General features: G+C 33.6%; 1 protein-coding gene and 2 pseudogenes across 2 annotated transcripts; 1 reads left to right on the top strand and 2 right to left on the bottom strand.

Annotated features, from left to right (window-relative positions):
- Window positions 1-3,020: 3,020 nt before the first annotated feature.
- Window positions 3,021-6,655, bottom strand: LOC140958740 (PHD finger protein MALE MEIOCYTE DEATH 1-like; annotated as a pseudogene).
- A 1,535-nt stretch (window positions 6,656-8,190) lies between these two features.
- Window positions 8,191-11,400, bottom strand: LOC140959579 (uncharacterized; annotated as a pseudogene).
- Window positions 11,401-16,600: 5,200 nt separating this feature from the next.
- Window positions 16,601-19,008, top strand: LOC140958306 (nudix hydrolase 21, chloroplastic-like). Of its 2 annotated transcripts, none has more exons than XM_073415707.1 (5): window positions 16,601-16,850; window positions 17,781-17,880; window positions 17,976-18,059; window positions 18,378-18,500; window positions 18,591-19,008. In XM_073415707.1, the coding sequence occupies exons 1-5, from the start codon at window positions 16,765-16,767 to the stop codon at window positions 18,744-18,746; spliced, it is 549 nt and encodes a 182-aa protein (XP_073271808.1). In that variant the 5' UTR covers window positions 16,601-16,764; the 3' UTR covers window positions 18,747-19,008. The 2 variants fall into 2 exon arrangements, with proteins under 2 accessions (XP_073271808.1, XP_073271807.1); XM_073415706.1 differs by having other exon boundaries at window positions 16,604-16,850; window positions 17,766-17,880.
- Window positions 19,009-19,512: the final 504 nt, after the last annotated feature.

The following is a 19,512-nucleotide window of genomic DNA, read 5'->3' as shown; positions in this document are numbered from 1 at the left end:
GCTGTCGCCGGTGTTGGGGTGCGACGTATCGTCGATGTTATTCGTTCAACGATATTGCTGTCGCCGGAGTAGGGGTGCGACGTATCGTTGATGTTATTCGTTCGACGATATTGCTGTCGCCGGTGTTGGGGTGCGACGTATCGTCGATGTTGTTGTTGCAGTAGTATGGGAGTGATGACGTTGATATCGTTGGTGATTTGATTGTCCAGAGACAGCAAAGGGAGTATTTCTGTTATCATTCCAGTTATATTTTATATTGTTGATAATATAACTGTTATGTATTACGATGATGATTGTTGTGTATGCTCACCCTTTGGGGGCTGTTTCTGTTGGACAGGTTACAGGACTCTGCTGTGAGACAGAATAGTGGTGAAGGACTAGGTGTGTCTAGTCAAACAGTCCTGTAGTTGATAGTAGATAGAGACAATATAGTTTATTGTCTTATTTGAATTGTATGTGTGTATTTATTATACTGTTTCTGCTGCATTAACATAGATAGTGTGGTGATTGCACTATTTTATCGTATATGCATTATATTATTACGTCGTTGAAAGGAGAAAATTTTTATGCATATGACGTCACATGTTGTATGATTACGTGGCGAGGTTTGGGGCGCCACAAATATTTTGAGGCTAAAAATTGGGGAATCAAATTGTAGAAATATATTTCAAATTTCTATGTATAATATTACCTGAATTATTTTTTTAAAAAAAATAATCACAATAAAATATCATTTCACTAGGTATGATGTCATATGCATGTCTAAACATAGGACTAATTCATGCTTTGTAATTTTCTTTTTATTTTTTTCCCTTTTCATTTTATTCAAAGTTTCCTTGCGTCGGTCGTATAATATTCTAGCACCCAAAAAGAAGAATAAAAAAATGTAATGTAAAATAATAGAATAAGAGAAATCTTTCATTGATAAAATTTTCGGGCATTGATCCATATTACAAAGCTAACACAAATTTTTTTACCAATAAATATATCAAACGAATAGAAAAAATAATTAATGAATTATGAACACGTTCGTTAATGGATGGTGTATATCCCTGTACTTGTATCCTGTTTCTTTCGGCTTGTCACCCATCTAAACATATTTTGATCTAGATAGTGAAACCTTGTTGTCCATCACATTTAATCTACACAAATCTATACTAAAGAACTTCTTGAATCACCCTTTCTCGCATGGTGTTAGACTGCATCAATGCTCTACTTTTGCTCGGCAGCAATTTCGACCAAAACCCTCGTTTAATGTCGATGTTCTTACCTTTGTTTTCATCCACGGAAGCCTCCTCTTTTCTTCTCCACAACCCAAAGTTCATCGACCTACTCTTCTTGATCACAGTTTGGCCTACATTCTTGAAAACCCTGATGGATTTTTTAGGTTCCAAGTCTAAGTGACAAGTATAACTCACAAACGGAGACGAATATGAGGAATCACTCAATGAAGATAAAGAAGAGAGATAGGAACTAGAAGAAGATGATGAAGATCTCGCAAGTCTATGAGAGCTTCTGGTACTATTATATACTTTGGAAAGCCTTTCTCCTAGGCAAATGGAGCAAACCCCAGGTGATTGCTTGTGTTTGGGGTGCTTCTTGCAGGCCTGATTGCCGATGAAGTTTCCTGGTTTCTTGTAATTTAACTTGTTAATGTTTTGTTTTCTTTCCATGTTTTTGTTCCTTTTTCACCACAGATATCTTATGGCGCATGTTTTATGTGACAAATATTTATAGACAAAATGGGGACCTTGGTGGGGTGGTGGGTTGCTTGGGGGTTTCGATCACATTTCATGTGAACTTCACAGTATGTTTCCACAAAATTTCTTTTTTGACGAGGTTAATGTATCAGGTTAATTTGAAAAGTCTAAGTATATTGTTCAAATCTTACAGTTGTGTGCAGCCGTTATTTCTTTGTTTGGCGGCGTCAAGTTCAACCGACGACGCATTCACCTTCATTTTTCTCAACTTTAATCACACTATTAATTAAAAATAATAATTCATATAGGTACGCATTATTAATTCCAGTAGATGTACTAATAATTATACAATGAATCTCATATTTTTAAATATTATAATAATTAGTAGTACTATATAAATTTATAGCAATTAAAAATTAATTAATTTGTTCAAGCCCCAAACAAATTAAGCTAGGACGTTTTATTTGACGAAATTAATTTTGTTCCTCTTTAATAAAAGGTGGCCAACCAAATTTATATATCATATATTCAAACATCTCACGCCATCGTGTACGTACTTTAATTTTTGACTAATATTATGGTTTCATGCATGCACGAGTTTAGGTTCAATTAACGCGTAAAAAAATGCACGATATTATATTATATATATTGACTAAAGAAATTAATGCATGATGTCACAAATGTAATTATGGAAAATATCGAAAATTCTATTAACTTGATCGACCCGTCCTTTCCCATACATTTAACAAGTCAACAATACGGTATGAAATAAATCTTCTATATATATAATTAAATTCCAATTTTTTTTTTAAAAATAATAATTATAATTAATGGGAATGAAATAATAATTATATAACTTTGATCAAGGGAACGTATCTTTTGGTGAAGTGGTGCTATTCATTATTTAATGGGAAAATTTAATTTACCAACAAAATTGATTATAATTTTTGGTTTACCACTTTTCTTGATCAAGTGAGGACTTGATGACCAAGAGTACAGTTTTCTCTTTTAAAAAATATCTTGCTAAATGTGTCTTTTTGAATAAAATTTCCAAATTAAAGATATTTTTGTAAAGTTTTATATTTGGTACCATAATTTTATTATAAGACAAACTAAATCATAAATCACCCAAACATATTTTTCAAGTTTTCAAAATTCATAAAAAAAAAAATATTTATTTTTATGCAGTTTAAAAAAACTCAAAATTTACTATATATGAGAAATACTGAAAATACTAACGCTACGACAAGTTAGACAATCAGACCACAAGGGCCAAATCACTGTCACTGTCCATCGATGCACCTGAATTAATTACTTGTCTTGATGCCTACAAGATTTGTTACAGAACATTGTACAATCAAGAAATTTAATGAGCTATGCAGTAATTACTTGTCTTAAAGCCTACATAGGTCCACAAAAATCGTTTCCTCGACTGAAGAATTTCTCAACTATCAAAACTATTTACAATACAGTGACCCCATGTTAAGCTCAGGCATATGGGGAAGCACCATTGGAACCTTGTACGATTGATCCCACTCGAACCCAAGCCCACATGGTGTCTTTACGGGAGCAAGGTTACTGCGACAAACATCACATACAAACAACCTTGGCACGGTATCTGTGCCTTCAACACCGTTGCTACGGGTATGTTGCCATATCTCACATATGTCGCATGACACCATTCTTTCTCCATCATCATCTTCAGCTCCACACTTGCATCTTACTGTCCAGTTCTCGGTTCCCCCTTCGTATCTCAAATCCGATTCATTGTCCAACCCAAAACCCCTCACCGAAAGCTGACTACCCGACTCAATAATCCCAAAAAGAACCTCATCATCCTCCATTCGCTCCAACTCCACGACATCAGTCACCACTAGTCTTTCAGTGACAAAGTAAGTGTCCCTCAAGGCATTCTGCACCGACAGTTTTAAATCACCAATGGTAAGAGTAGGGTGGAACTATAATGAATTCCTGGAGAGGAAAATTTGGAAAAAGTTCGGTATTTAAGTTAAGTGAACTTATAGTTAATCTACAGACAAACCTTAATAAGTCGTCCTCTTCATCTCTAAAATGCCACTCCTTCACAAAAAGTTTACTACAGAGAATGGTTTGAACAGCAAGTTGAACAGATTCAAACTTCGGATAGTCCCTGAACAAATAGGTATAGAAAAGGTACAGATCTTCATAAATGTTTTTTCCAGGAACAATACCAAATGTATGAAATGTCTTTGAAACTGTTGCCGGACAGGCCCCAAATTTGACACTGTTGAGATCTTGAATGCTATATTCCAGCACTTTAGTGGATCGGTTCACAGCTCGTTGAATAACGTACTTTCCAACAATGACATTGTGCATGGCTTTCAGCACGTGATCTATCAACCCTGTATCACCAACATGCAGACGGGCTGCATCACGAACCTCTTGTCTGGTCATCCCATTATGGCAGCCTTTGCTCTCTTCTCTCTTTTCTTTCAAGGCATCAACAATGACACCTGCGGCATGCTCGAGTCTCCTAACCGGCCATCTACTAGCCATGTTAGCAGCAAGATTGGAAAATTTTCTGCATTTGAAGGATTTTTCTTTGGCAAATGGACAGTTCTTAATAGGAGTTCCAGTGGAAATTTTCCATGAACAAACCTTGACAGATGCAAAAAAGCGCGAGTTTTTCCGAGAACATTGTGAAATTGCTGCAGAAATGGTTGTACGATTTTCGGCAGGAGTTTTCATCTTCAAAGTAAGAATGAATCTGAAGAGATCTCGAACTGTAACCAAACTGGCCTCACTAAGATTTCTGTACTGCTGGATAATCTGTTTAATAAACGTGAATCCATTTGTGAAACTGAGATCATCAATTACTTGATCCAGCTCTAAGGAGCTGAGAATATTTAAAGCCTTTTCATAGTTATGCCACTTCACGCCAAAGCTTCCATGACAGAATTGGTATCCCCATCTACCAAACCAGGAATGTCCATAAGCAACTCCATAAAGCAGGCGGAGATCCATCATATGCTTCTTGGAAGCATCCTCCACCGAGATTTTCCTACAAAACAATTTATTAGAATATTTCATCCAAGAAACTGAAAATGTTCTTTTGATTCATCTTCAATGACAATGAAGTAATTGTATCTAATGAAGCAACTGAGAACTCTGAAAATCTATAGAGCAATTAAGTCATGTGACTGCACTTCTGCTTTATGATAACTTTTTCTCAAACATATTTTAACTGTTAAAACCATATAACAAATAAATGCTTTTGTCATCCTATAACCAAACTTAATGCGATTAGACTTCTGTCAGCAGCTTGAGAATTACAAATTATGATACTGAAACGAAACAATTATTTGTTTTCAGTACTTCTTCCTTGTCTGATCACATCATACAAGAATATCCATCATATATTTGGGAAGGTTCAAACCATGATTTCTCTAGCGGACCGTGGCCTGTGGGATAATCATATAATCAGTAATAAATTGATAATAAGCTTCCTTTGTTAACAATTCATAAGATCTAAAACCAACCTCCAATCTCAATCAACTAAAATCATACGTTTGATCTCGTGTGGGATCAGACATGGATCAATAAGAATTTTTTTTAAAAAAATCTATTTAACATCTGTTATAGAGCTTAAAATTCACAATTAGCAAAACCATGCAATCTACTTTATCTATATACAATCATCAATTCTATCTATATCTGAGAAGATTTAGAAAGGCAAAATCTATAAGGGATTTCTTAAATATGTAATTCAATATTTTTAAGAAAACCAGCATTAGATATTCATTACCGTGGAGTCAAAATCTAGTAACCATGTTCATATACAGATCATCACATATTCACATATCAATCAGAACGGAAAATGCAAAATTGAAAGTATAGAGATCTCATTACCGAGCATGTAAGCTGGTGCAGATACGGTCCCAGAGATCCATGAGTTCTCTACCACAGATGATCTTAGAACCCCCTTCAATCCCATTTATGCAGAGTAAATGCCCAAATCCATTGCAGTGAATCAAACCATGCAAGAAGTGAGATTGAAGATCAAAAGCACCCTCATCAAGAGACTTATTCCACTCATCATCAACTGGAATTATAAAATGGTACTTTCTTTTTGACACGAAATGGTTGCTCCACCCTGCGTTACTAAAATTAACAAAGGATAAAAACAGCATAACATTGCTTGCACGAACAAAAAATAAAAAATAAAACACAAACCCCACATCAAATTCACGCGAAGCCTGGTCCACAACAAATAGAATAAACAAAAGGGACTCCATTTTTTTCACTAACCAGCGCAGCGGCAGTAATCACAGAAGGGCCTATTAGAATGCTTCACATTTTCTTCAACTGTAAACAGTGGAAGTACGACGCCCTTGCTCTCGTAAACCAAAAAAGTACACCAAACGGGCATTCCCTCCACATCGTAATCCTCGAGAACCGCAGATTCTCGAAGAAAATGGCGGATGTTATCGCGAAAGGCACCGCTCAGAGAAACGGGGCAGCCCGGTTCCGCGAACGTGTGGAAGCGATAAACCTTTTTGGGATTCTTTCTGTTCGTGTGAAGACCAAGAAATGTAGGCTCCATTTTTTAAGCTCGTGAAAAGTGACTTCCTTTCTCACTCGGATTTCATTGCTTCGCACTGAAAAATAGCTCGAAATCTTTCCGAAATGCAAACTCTTGGTGAACGGTTGAGGGTTTAAAAGATCTGGGGAGTCCAAGTTGTTTGCAAAGAACTCAAATTCTGAAAATTTCGGTTGAGGTTAACTGCATTGCGCGGATGATTTGAGGTTAGAAGTTGATCCCGTTTCACGAAATGAGCCATTTATTTGCACAAAGAAATTGTTTAGTCATCTTGAACTGGAGGTTAAGGCAAGCTTACAGAGTTTACGAGACGAATCTGGGCAGTTGAATTGCTGGTGGTTAACCAGAGATTAGACAAAATTATTAGAATGAGAATTATCCAAATAAACATTGGAGTCGGAAGCGGCGACTAGAAGTCGACCTGATGCTAACGTGGAAGGGCCCGAAACATTTGGTTCCATTAAATAGCTAACAATATTCATCAAAAAAAATAATGGAATGGAGTGAGGAAACTATTGAGAATTTATTTGAATAAGTATTTATAAATAATAGTGTTATTTAAAAAAGTTTTATAATATTTTTAAAAAAAGTTGCTTTAAATATAAATATATATTTGAACAATTATTTTATAAAACGTACTAAAGATGTTTGGACAACTATTTTAAAAAATAAAATTATTAAAAATGTGTTTGGACAAAAATTTTATATAAAAAAATACCTTTTAATTCTAGTTTAATATGCATTTTATTCTAAAAACATCAACAAACGTCTCTAAATTGTATACTTAGATAGCACTTTTTAAAAATATTTTTTCAAAATATTTTATAAAAATATTATCAATACACACATTCTAAGTTATTTTCACTAATATTTAAAACGTTTTTAAAATATTTGTCCAAACGAATCATAAATAAATGTTTTCATAAGTCAAAATTAGATCAGTCTACTTTAAAATAGCGATTCAACCTTTAAGTTCAACTGGACAATCGGACCGGAATACTATTATATTATATAATATAGTAAAAACTATATTTTAAATTTTAAAAATCTTAAATATATATAGATAACAAAAAATTCACCAAAGTTCTAAAATCTAAACAACATCATACATATAATCAAAATATCAAATATAATTTTATATATATTTAAATATATATCTATATATATTTTTAAACAAAGTGCTTATGGGAAAAATCAAATATTACATAGTATGATGATTGATTTTTCCCATTCGACCTAGATATTCGATTCTAGTTTGAAAAAAATATAATATACATGTATAGAAAAAATTACAGTTTTGATCGTAGCTTGCATATTTTTTTGGGTTATGTCATCGTCCAATTCATAATTTTATACCACTAACTTATATTTTTAAAATTTTGATAATTTTTCACCAGAGCGGTGACATGACATAAGATATGTCATCAGTATTCGAACATTTTTCAATAACATCTAATCATTTTCTGATTAGGGATGACAACTTTTCCCAAAAGAAAACCCGAAACGGGGATGTGGATTCCTGATTTTTTCGGGTTTGGTTTTGGATTCGAGGATTTTTTTAAATCTCCAATGTAGTTCGGGGCGGGTACGGGNATAATAATAGATAATAATAAGTTTTGGTTTGAGAAAATCTCCGAATTCGTCATCATCTTGTCATATTAATATTTTTTAAACGGGGATGGAGACGAAGATGGGAAGTTGATCCCCGAAAAAGAAGGGATCGAGACGGGTATGGGGTAAGGATGGAATTGGGGATGGGGATGGCAAAAACGCCCCCGCCCCCGCCCCGTTCCATCCCTATTTCTGATAGTGCAATATCAGTGCTACGATTAAGAAAAGATTTAAAAATGTTAGATAATGAACTAAAATAATAAACTAATCGACATATAGACCAAAAATTAAACATAAAAATTACGGAACTGAAAATATAATTTCTTTACTTTGATAATTTTCTTACATGTATTTTTTCCCAAATCTGGAATTTATATATAACAATCATTTTTTTTATCTGGTACAAACTCCAACAAATTTCACGCAACAGACAGTATATGTGGATAAAACAGTAATATAAGCAATACAATCACGAGCAAGACTCAGGATTTCATATGAGTACATGGAAACACGATATATTTCTGGGGGACAAAACTTAGATGTTATACTATATATTAGTCCTTAATAACATTATTCGACATAATTTATGCATCCATTTTCGAACACGCCCAAATGCCCGTCTGGCTGTATGATCCTTCCCAATTACTTCCATCAAATTTCCTGATCTCGACATGAGTCAGTGTTCCAGGGTCTACACATCTGAATGTAACTGCAACACCATCCGGGTTCGACCTTGGGATATAGAATGAAGTTATGCCACAGACTCTGCAGAATGTATGCTTCGCTGTGTGTGTGCCAAAAGTATAAGTTGTTAGAAACTGTTTAGAATCTTCGTCTATTTCAAACCGCTGCGATGGGACGATAAAGTGAGTGTTCCCTCTCATCGAGCAATCTGTGCAATTGCATTGCCAGGCTACAACACTCTTTGGAGCTCGTACTTGCCATCTCACTCTCTTGCAGTGGCATCCGCCTTTGTGTATTGCCCTCTCAGAGTCCATTTTAGAGTTTTGCATCTGTGTAAATTTAAAGACATGGCTGCAAATTGAATAATCTAATGCATTGATAGATGTCTAGCCGAAGAAACACATTTAAAGGCCAAAGAGAAGAAACAACTAGAAATTGATCTATTTGGTGCAACAAGAGAAATCAACAACCAGGAAGCATACAAAATGTACTTGACAATATACACACATCGTGATAAAAATTTTACAGTATCTTGAATAAGTTTCCGTAAAAACCACCACAGTACCAGCAGCAAAGACAGCTGTTTGCGATACATTGTTTCAAATCAAAATGACTATTTCATAATGAAACAAAGATAGCCGGTGTTAATGGCATGACAGCAAAAACTCATCAGAATAATAAGGAAATGGGACCAATGGCACAACACCCAGATTCTAACTCAAGAATTGAGAAACGTGGTTCTTCATACTTAACAATTTGTAGCATGTTAATGCAACTATGCAAGAGGCACATTATGGAAAAAAAATCCTCTACAAAATTTCCTGTAACATTGCTATGTGTAGAGTTTTTATTGGTGTGATTTATGATACAGTTAAAAAATCAGTTGAAATTTGATACATGTGCAACCAATAATTGTTGTAACAGGAAATGTTGTAGAAGATTTTCTTCCATTATTATGTACGGTTAAATACAAATACACTTCCTTACCATATCAGCACAATATTTAAATATGGAAGCCAAATATTAGTGGTGAGATGCTGAGAGCAGCATTTCTCTTGCATTCTATGAGAGCAAAAAGTAGATTAGAAGGGGATTTTGGGAGAAAAGTGGTTTTTCATATTTCACAATTTGTAGTATGTTAATGCAAGAGGCGCGTTACTAAATGTACATCTGAATACAAAGACACTCAACATATTAGCTCAATATTTGAATATCGAAGCCAAATAATCAGTGGTGAGATGCTGAGAGCAGCATTTCTTCTAGCTTTCTGGTAGAACAGAAGGGAGATTAGAATAAATTTTTGGGTGAAACGTGGTTTTCATACCTCACAATTTGTACCACGTTAATGCAAGAGAAGCTCAATATCTGAATATTAAAACCAAATATTAGTGTTAAATACTGAGAGCAGCAGTTTTTCTTGCTTTCTCGTAGAGCAACATATAGATTAGAAGGAATTTTCGGAATCAGTGCTGGACCTCATCATATCCCCGGAGACCCCCTGACCGCTACACTGTCTGTTCCTTCTTCCTACCAAAGGAAAAGTTCTAACATTAGCTCAGTAGCTACGTACTATAGTTAGGTCACTATGTGAATCCACCTTTTGCTATGGTATTTCTCCTGTATCCATCCAATATGTGTATGGCTATCTCCTCCCTACCAGCAAGTACATTCGTATCTCTTCAGCCATGTTAGGGCCTCAGAGGTCCATCCTCGCCTTCGAGCCTTAGAGTCCCTACCTTTCATTCTGCACCTTTCAGAATGATAGACTCAACTCTTGGATGTTGGACATCCCTGTGCTTCGGTTGTAATGAAAGGAGTTGGATTCTACATTCCCTCATATAACATGGTAGCCATACCTCGATCTCTTAAGTTTCAAACAACAATGGGAAGAATTATCAACATGAACGAAAGAGCCTCAAACAGGTATCCCGCATCATATCTGAGGAATGCTGATTGAGAAAGTGTTTTGGGGGTCACAAGTGCAGCTCCAATTTTAGCTACCCATGAACCACACCTTTTAGCTTTATGAGATGCCCTTTCAAGACATAACAAGAGGGAGAAACACGAACCGCGTGCGAAATGAAAACAATATACATGGATCATTGCTAGTTGCGGAGGCATTGTGATCTTACACCCAATTTAACTCTAGATAAAATTTCTCTGCGATGCAAACTATGATAAAGTTTAACTAAACAGCTGAAAAAAATTTATTTTTCATTAACAACTCAAGAAACACGTAATAATAAAGGAGACTCATTTTTGCCAAGAACAAAGCTTTCATCGTAAAACCAATTCACAAGCAAAAACCACTTCACAAATCTTCAAGAAACAAAAATATATGAACAATTTAATAAATACAGAATACATCAAGCAATTAAATCTGATTTTTTTTCCGTCTAATTTCCCAAAAATATGAGATTCCCCTAAAAATTAAATCCCTCGTTAACAAAACTACTAAGATGAATAAAAGAAGAAAATACAAATGTTTCCTGTCTATACATCCTTTCCTCATCTTTACCTTAAAAGCAAAGAAAATCAATTTAGCTTCTTTGATATAAACAGTAACAGTTCATAAAATATGCTTCAATTACTCAATAAACAAAATTATATGACAACGAACTTGAAATTGAAACAAATATTGGAACTAAAATAACGACCAAAGAACGAGGGACTAACTATGAAAATGAGATTTCTTTGATTAGAAAAACTTCAATTTATCTGCTGGATCGCTATAATTTTTCCTGGGGAGGATAATTATTGACAGTAAAACGGCAGATTTACTCGGAGAGCTAACTCCGTGGAGATGAAATGATAATAACCAAATTTCAAACATCTTAACATTATTTTTTATTAATCGCCAGCCCAATTAGATGTTGTAGGCAAGCCACGTCAATTAGCTAGTGTGTCAATAAAAATAAAAACACACTTGAGCCTACTTTCATGTCAGGGTTAAAAGGCCCAACACTGAGCCCATTGATCTTTTGTGTGTGTGTGTGTGTGTGTGTGTGTGTGTCTATATATATATATATATATATATATAATATCACATGTTTTCCTTACAACTGTCTATGATAATTCACACGAAGCCTTGAGAATCTTATCACGTCCATGGCCTAACGTTTTCTACTGTTATTCACAATTTACAACAATTATTTCAATCAAAACGTTTTAGTTCTCATTAATTAACTTACCACTATTCTTTAGAATAATTGAAAGTTTTTAAAGTATAACATATAAACCCTAATAGATTTTACAATATTCATAAATAAAAAGAAAACTTTAAAAAAGAAAAGGACAGAAGAAGCATAATAACAAAAAATGGATCTATCTAGTCATCATTATAGTCATTTTGTCTGGACTCCCGTTTGCTATCGTCCAAAATAATATTGTTTGAAAGATATGCTAAATTATTAGAGCAAATTTCCACAAACATGATTAAAAAATATTGCACGATGCCCCTTTCAACAGTGCCATTTAATGTTTATAATATGATTATAATGAAGGGTGAGATTATTGCTGTCGTTTGGTTAATTCTCTTCATATATTTTAATCACTGATCAGAATACTTACAAATTTTTTTAAAAAGTGTATTTGGTTTTCTTTTTAAAAAATGTTTGTTATAATTGAATCTCGTATATGTTTTTTAGGACTTGATATCATATGGAAGAACTATAAGTTCAAAAGATTGTTTTCATATGTTAAATTTGTGTAATCATCAATTATATATGAGCCAATTAACTATGCTTAAAGAAATGATGTATTAAGTAGGACTTTTAATTGAGAAGTTGTTTGAGATTTGATTTATCTAGTACTTACCTCACTACATGTAAAGGAATTATGTTTAACATTACCGATAAAAATGTTTTGTGTAGCAAATATTAATGTTGTCTGGAATATTATGACATTTAGTGACAACATGTATCTGAATAATAAAACACACAAATAAATAATTTAAATAAAAATTAATTCATAGATAATTATGTACAAGTATAAATATTTGTGATGCCTCACAGCAAAATATCAATAGAAAAAAAAATTTGGTTTACAAACTAGTGATTCTATGAAAAATTATCTTTATTAACAAGTTAAATAATCAAATTGCATTCTAAAAACAACAATAAAATAATAAAAAAAATGCACAAACTATGTGTCAAAACTAGAGCAATAAAACTAAATCTTCAATCAACATTTTCGCAAGTATCGTATTCAGATGTTTTTCACAATCACGACAACACAGTTGTAAATAATAATCTTCAAACGTGCGGCGCTCCACTGCTTAATTTTCTCTCTGAGAATATTCATCTCTATCTTTCGGTTCTTTTTCTTCTCTTTTTTTGTTGTGCGTAAAATATGATCATCGTATTAATAGACATGTTTTTTCCTATAATTGTTTATTTGATTAGATACCTACAAATCATTGTAAGATAGATTTTATGAAGAAATAAATATTTTTAATCATATTAAATCACATCTAAAGTCAATCTCTATAAAAGTTTAGAAAATCAAAACTCTTAATCAATTATTTAACAAAACCTTATCATCAAGAGAAATATAATTTTAAGGAATAACTATAACTTGGAGCCCAAAAATTATTTTTCCTTCCACTACCCGTTTTTGGAACTTGCACTTCAAGGGGGAAATGATACTTAACTTTTTTTTTTATAAAATTAAAATTAAATAAATCATCAAACCCTCATTTTCTTTAGCCAGTTGATTTCTTTTAAAATAAAAACTTAATAATTATTTTTACTTCTTATATCAAAACAGACTTTATGTAACCTCCGATTATAATTATTTTTCTCATAAATACAATTAAAACCAAACCTATGTAATCATCATGTTTATTCACCTGATCCGGCATCTCCTTGTACATCTCATCATGGTTAATGGAGACAACTCGAGTACCATAATATTATTCCATTACCTTCTGTTAATTAATGCCATTATTTGTAATTAAGTTTTACAAGTCAATGTCAATGTTTATCCATTTGTATAAAATGGCGTCTATATCAAATTGCTTTTAAGTTGTGGTGGAAAATACAAATTAAGAAAGACTCCCAAGAGTCCAAAAGAAAAGCGACGAGTTTTCTCCAATAGTGGGCGGATTTGTATGCGGTTTCAGACTATTGTCGTCGTCGTATGGATTGGACCTGTTCAAAACACAGAAATCAAACCAAAATTAAAGTGATATCCCGAAAATATGGTGTTAGCGTTGTCATACTACTTAAAAGATTTGAAATATATCATTATCGTCTACTGTAATATTCTATAAGTATAACTTTAACGCTACAATTCAAATTGAATTTTGTGTATCGATCTAATACTTGTGAAATAGTTAGTACTCGTCATGAAGGTTGGGTATATCTAGTCATTCGTGTACATTTATTTCTTGTGGCTCATCTTGTCGAGAAGTCCGTCCATGTTTTATCCGGAACAAATTTTTTTTTTTTTTTTGGGGTATTATGTCTGATGCAGTGTCGTCTAACGATTGCACTTTAATTTAATTAATTGTGAAATAAACATATATATTATTAATGTATTCAATCCGATCCACAACATGCAACCTGCTGCATATTTTCCACATATATAAACAAATTAGGAACCAAGAGTAGCATCAATGATTAAGTCAAGGATCAAGAGTTTAAAATCCATGTGATATTTATTACACTAGCTGCAGATCACATGCGTTATGTCCAAAACCTATAATATTTAATTTGGGTAAAAAAAAAAATTTAACATCAATAGACAAATTATGACTATCGTCAATGCCATTCAACTTTTAGAGGCTATATCTTCAAAAACTCTTAAGGTTGTGTTTGATTGGATATATTTGAAATATGTAGATCTGGAGTATAATTTTATTGTTAACGATGAATAATAGATGAAATCTTAAATCTTTATTTTACTTATTTACACATAGTTACACGAAATATAATAGATTTCAAATGTCTATATTATTGGGTGAACTTGAAATTCATCATAATTAACATGAAACAATACTATAAAAACATGCAAATAGTGAATTTGAAGTTTATGATTTTGCTTTTCTAAAACTAAAAAAATATATCTGAATTCCATCGATTTGATTTTAAATCTACAATTTCAAGTACAACCTTGGTAGCTTATATAAATGGCAAAAACTTGTGTGAGACGGTCTTACGAGTCGTATTTTGTGAGAAAGATATCTTATTTGGGTCATCCATGAAAAGTTATTACTTTTTATGCTAAGAGTATTACATTTTATTGTGAATATCGGTAGGGTTGATCCGTCTCACATATAAAAATTCGTGAAACCGTCTCACAAAAGATTTACTCCTTCTAAGTAGATGCAATAGAGAAGTAAGGATATATATTGGGACTGGCAAGCATGGTTACCATTCACTTTTAAATTATCCCAAATTTTTTTATTAATTTTATATACTATGTCTTATCCCCTCTGTTATCTTTCGGATTCTGATGTTGGATTGCCGTATATAAAATTATTATAATATTTGATTGCCGTATATAAGATTATTATAATAAAAAATTGTGGACCGAAATTAATTAAATAGTAATAATATTTTGGTGAATTCAAAAGGTGTATATTAGTTCAATTTGGTAACAAATTCAAGCTACAAAAGCAGTACACAAGTGTTGGGTCATGGACACGTACTCTCCACCACTTTAATTCTACAATAAGACAATATATAAAGTTAATTAAAAAAAAAACAAAAAGGAAGACAATATATAAATANGACTAAATTTAATAACAATTGGTCTCAGTAATCTTTTAATCGTATTCAATTCGGACATAAACACATCTAATTTGCTAAATAAATTCTCTTTCACCGGTGGAAGAAAGACTACGGTGAAACATAATAATTGAACAAATATAAGGATTCAATATGTTTTATTATTACAACATTGAGATGAAAATGATTGATTTTATATGGGTTGGAACTAACGTCTCTCCCTCAAAAGAGAGATTGTATGTCATTTCACATATATAACACTTATTTTTGGGATATTACACGGCAGTACATCATAAAAATGGTAAAAATCGGGATATTACCTAAACATTACAGCTCGAGTTGTTAAAATAATAATAATAATAAAAAGAATTCACGCCCTTCTTGTGAAATAGGAAATTTCTAAAATAAACCAAATAAATACTTAATCCTTTTGATATATTTCCAAAAAGCGATTAAAAAAACTAATCTTAGAAAAAATCCTAACTATAAGGCAGTGTTCGGTAGGGGTGATAAGGTGGGTTTATGAATTTTTAACCCACCTTATCCCTTGTTTGGTACGAGTGATTATTTAACCAAGTCAATCCCTCCTATGAATGATTATGTTATATTAACTGAGATAAAATAATCACTCTTCACCCCTAAAATTATTTATCTTACTCTTAATCCATCATATTTTTTCAATTTTACCCTTCTCCTAAATCCAAACTCACCACCACTTCCCTCCACCGACCGCCGACCGTCACCGGATGGCGCCGCACGCCACCGACCACCCCCGTTGCCGACCGCCGCCGCCGCTGCCAACCACCCCCTCCTCCTGCCGGCTGACCGCCGCCGGCCGTCCCCCGACGCAGCAGCGGCCGAGCACCCTCTCCTCCTGCCGACGCCTCCGACCGACAATCACACCGCTGGCCGACCACCACCGTCGCAAATGTGGAATTCATCAAAATATTATTATTTATCACATTCTTAATAATCATATTAAACATAATATTATTTTATCATTATTTGATTCAATAATTCTTTTTATGATTTATGTGTTAATCATTATGTAATCTTATTATAAAAACCGGAAATGTGTTTACTTTTTATGTTACACGAAAGACGTGAGAGTTTAGCCATGTACTATTCTTAACCCTGTCCTTATCAAACCTTATGTGCAGAAATACTGGAAATTCAACCCTATAGTAAATGTAATATCCCCACCGTCAGACCTCACATGTTTGGATCAGCACGATCAAATTACCATAAATACCCTTATAGCTTGTGAAGCCCTCCCTCTTGTCATAAATTTATGTTTAAAAACTGTCATTATTTCCCCAACCTTTTTCGCATTGGGAAAATTAATAAATGTGATAGATGTCATCGTTCTCGTGTCTGCAACCACAATATTAAATTTATCGCCGGATCACCTTCAAGACATATTCCCCCGGCCATTCATATTTTCTCGATTTTGCGCCTGATGGAATTGAACATAGTTGGTCTTGTTTCTCGTACTGGAAGAAATAAGCAGCGTTATAATTTTCATGGCCATCGCCAAGTTGTCGGGTTCGTCTCTCTTCACGCACCGCACTTCAATAGATTTTGTGTTTTCGAGCACAAAATAATTCACTGAAACGGATTAATGTTCTCGTTTTTTAATCGTTTTATGCGCATATTTATATAAATATATATTTACATTAAAATACAATCTAAAACATGTAGCAGTCTTAACTTTATCTGCATTATTATTTTCATCCGACTGCTTCAATCCGAGCAATGCCAAAATAATCACAATGGGTATTTTTTTCCTTCTTCTTTTACTGTATTCTAGTTGATAGCGTCTTTCGTATGATCAATTCTCGTGTGAAAATTTTATGCATCTGGAATAATACTTTCCATATATAATGCATTCATAGTTACCCGAGTAAATTATTTTGTTTGTATTTAATATCTTACATAGAACTAAATTTTTGGTTGTACGTAAGTGATTAATTTTCTTGCGTGTGTGTATGTTTCAGAGTACTTTAATCAGTTTGATTGGGTGTAATTACGGGGAAATTCCGGTTTACTTTGACTGAATCTTGGGGCAATCGTAATTGAAGCTTCTGAGAAATTTCAGTCCGTTGGTTCTGGGATGCAATTTTTAATCTATAACCAATCATTATTTTATTATTATTATATGTGGAAATTGATCAATTAATTAATTATGACGTTAATTTAGACTTAGACCCACCAGTCACGTGGTTCGCGTATTTTCAATGGCCTGCAATTATATGTAGACTATGTCTTTAATTGGTTTCGTTCCTGGAATTGATGGTTTTGGTTCCAATAATAATAATGATAATAATAATTTTACGTATATGTTTCACGTGGAGTCCACTGTTTTATTAAGTTTATCTCATATTCCATAATTATTGCAACTCGAAATTTGTACTTGTCTACTTTGGTCTCACCATGTACTTAATTTAATGTTATGTACAGATGTATTCCTTACAGATACAAAGGCATCAATGGAAAATCTCAGGTGGACGAGGAAGATATTGAAGTTCTCGTTATTACATCACAGAGAAAGGGTAAAGGGATGCTGTTTCCAAAGGTAGTATCATGATATTGTTATTTTTTTAATGATAATTATAATGTTTAATTTGAAGAGAATCTATAATATATAAGTACTACACATTTTAATTTTAGGGAGGTTGGGAGACGGACGAGTTGATTGAGAGCGCAGCACTGCGTGAAACGGTGGAGGAAGCCGGAGTAGTGGGCGATGTTGAGGTTAGTATTTCAGATCCCATATGTATATCTTTGTAGGTAACACATGATTGAAAAGTTCCAACATGAATGTTCTAAAGAGAGAGTGGAGTCGTGTAATTTTGAGGCTTCAGCCAAGGCCTTTCAAGTTTATAATTGTGACATGTATGACATGCTAAAGAACATTTAAAAAAATGCATAGATAGATAGATATGATATGATATGCCTCGTACATGCATGATAGTACTACTGATTAATTTATTGTAAGTTGAATTAGAGATTTTACTTGTAAGTTCGAAATCGAACCTATCCTCACACCATCTATGCGTCGTCGTCATGCAGTGTACATTGGGTAAATGGAATATCAAGAACAAGAACAACAGCTCCGAGTGTCACATGTTCCCATTACTTGTGAAAGAGCAACTCGAATTTTGGCCCGAGAAAGATGCACGTCAAAGATCATGGGTAACACTCCACGACTTTTCTCATGAACATTTATAAGGCCCTCTGCTCCCTCGACTAAATTCTGATTTCATGTTGTCTTAAATATGACAGATTAGTGTACGAGAAGCCAGAAAAGTTTGTCAATATTGGTGGATGACCGAAGCTTTGGAAATACTAGTGAATCGCCTCAGAGTGCAAGTTAAAGAGGATATAACCGACGTCGGTTCATTTAACCAGGGTGGTGTGAAATCTAAATCTAACTTATAGTGGTAGCAGTAGCAGTAGGCATTGAAGTTGGTGCAGAAACCAAGCCATCTGCCCCAGTTTGAAGAAAACGAAAAGAACAACTAGGAGCAGGAATCCAGTTGTCTCGTTTTTTTCAAAATTCTCAAGTCTAATTGTATAGCCTAATTAAGTTCTTCGAAATTTCTGTTGTTTTTAACTTGGAACATATGTCCTGTAATATGTGCTACATTGTTTTCCTTTCTATGAAACCGATGCACGCATGCGTAGTACATAAACCCCTTAATTTACATTTATCCTTGTTTGTTTGCTAGAGTGCATTTGGAATTGGATAGTTGATCTGGGTTCTTTTGATTTCAAACTCCCAACTCAAATCCATTATCACTTTTAAGGGGAAGCAAATGAATATGGAAAGTTGATGCGTGATTTTGTCGTATTTTGAATACTCGTGAGTCGTGATTAGAAGATTCAATGAGTTTTTGTGATCGTGAAACTACAAAAACTCAGCAATGTTTTATCCAAGCAATCTTTATATCACCACTCTCAACATCTATACATGGGTAAGTCGAAATACTCTAGATTTTGGTATGACAAACTGTAATCATATGTGATGAACTGATTTTTTTAACATTCATTTAGTCGAAATACTGTAGGTCTGTTTGCTTTTGTTTTGGGGAAATGAAATATTTCCGAAACAAAAACATACATTGCCTGCAGAGGGTCTTTCTCGTCTTCTTCTGGTTCTCTACAGAGTAAAATGCATTCTCATATTTCAAGATTTATCTTCTGT

Source organism: Primulina huaijiensis, chromosome 15 (genome assembly GCF_012295235.1).
Source record: "Primulina huaijiensis isolate GDHJ02 chromosome 15, ASM1229523v2, whole genome shotgun sequence".
NCBI classification, from domain to species: Eukaryota; Viridiplantae; Streptophyta; class Magnoliopsida; order Lamiales; family Gesneriaceae; genus Primulina; species Primulina huaijiensis.
This window is presented reverse-complemented; position numbering and strand designations above follow the sequence as displayed.

Excerpts from the sequence above, each read along its gene's own strand:
- LOC140958306 (XM_073415706.1), top strand. The coding sequence starts at position 16,765 with ATGGAATTGAACATAGTTGGTCTTGTTTCTCGTACTGGAAGAAATAAG. Across the intron at positions 17,881-17,975 it reads AAGGGATGCTGTTTCCAAAG|GGAGGTTGGGAGACGGACGA; the intron begins GTAGTATCATGA and ends TTTTAATTTTAG. Across the intron at positions 18,501-18,590 it reads ATGCACGTCAAAGATCATGG|ATTAGTGTACGAGAAGCCAG; the intron begins GTAACACTCCAC and ends TAAATATGACAG.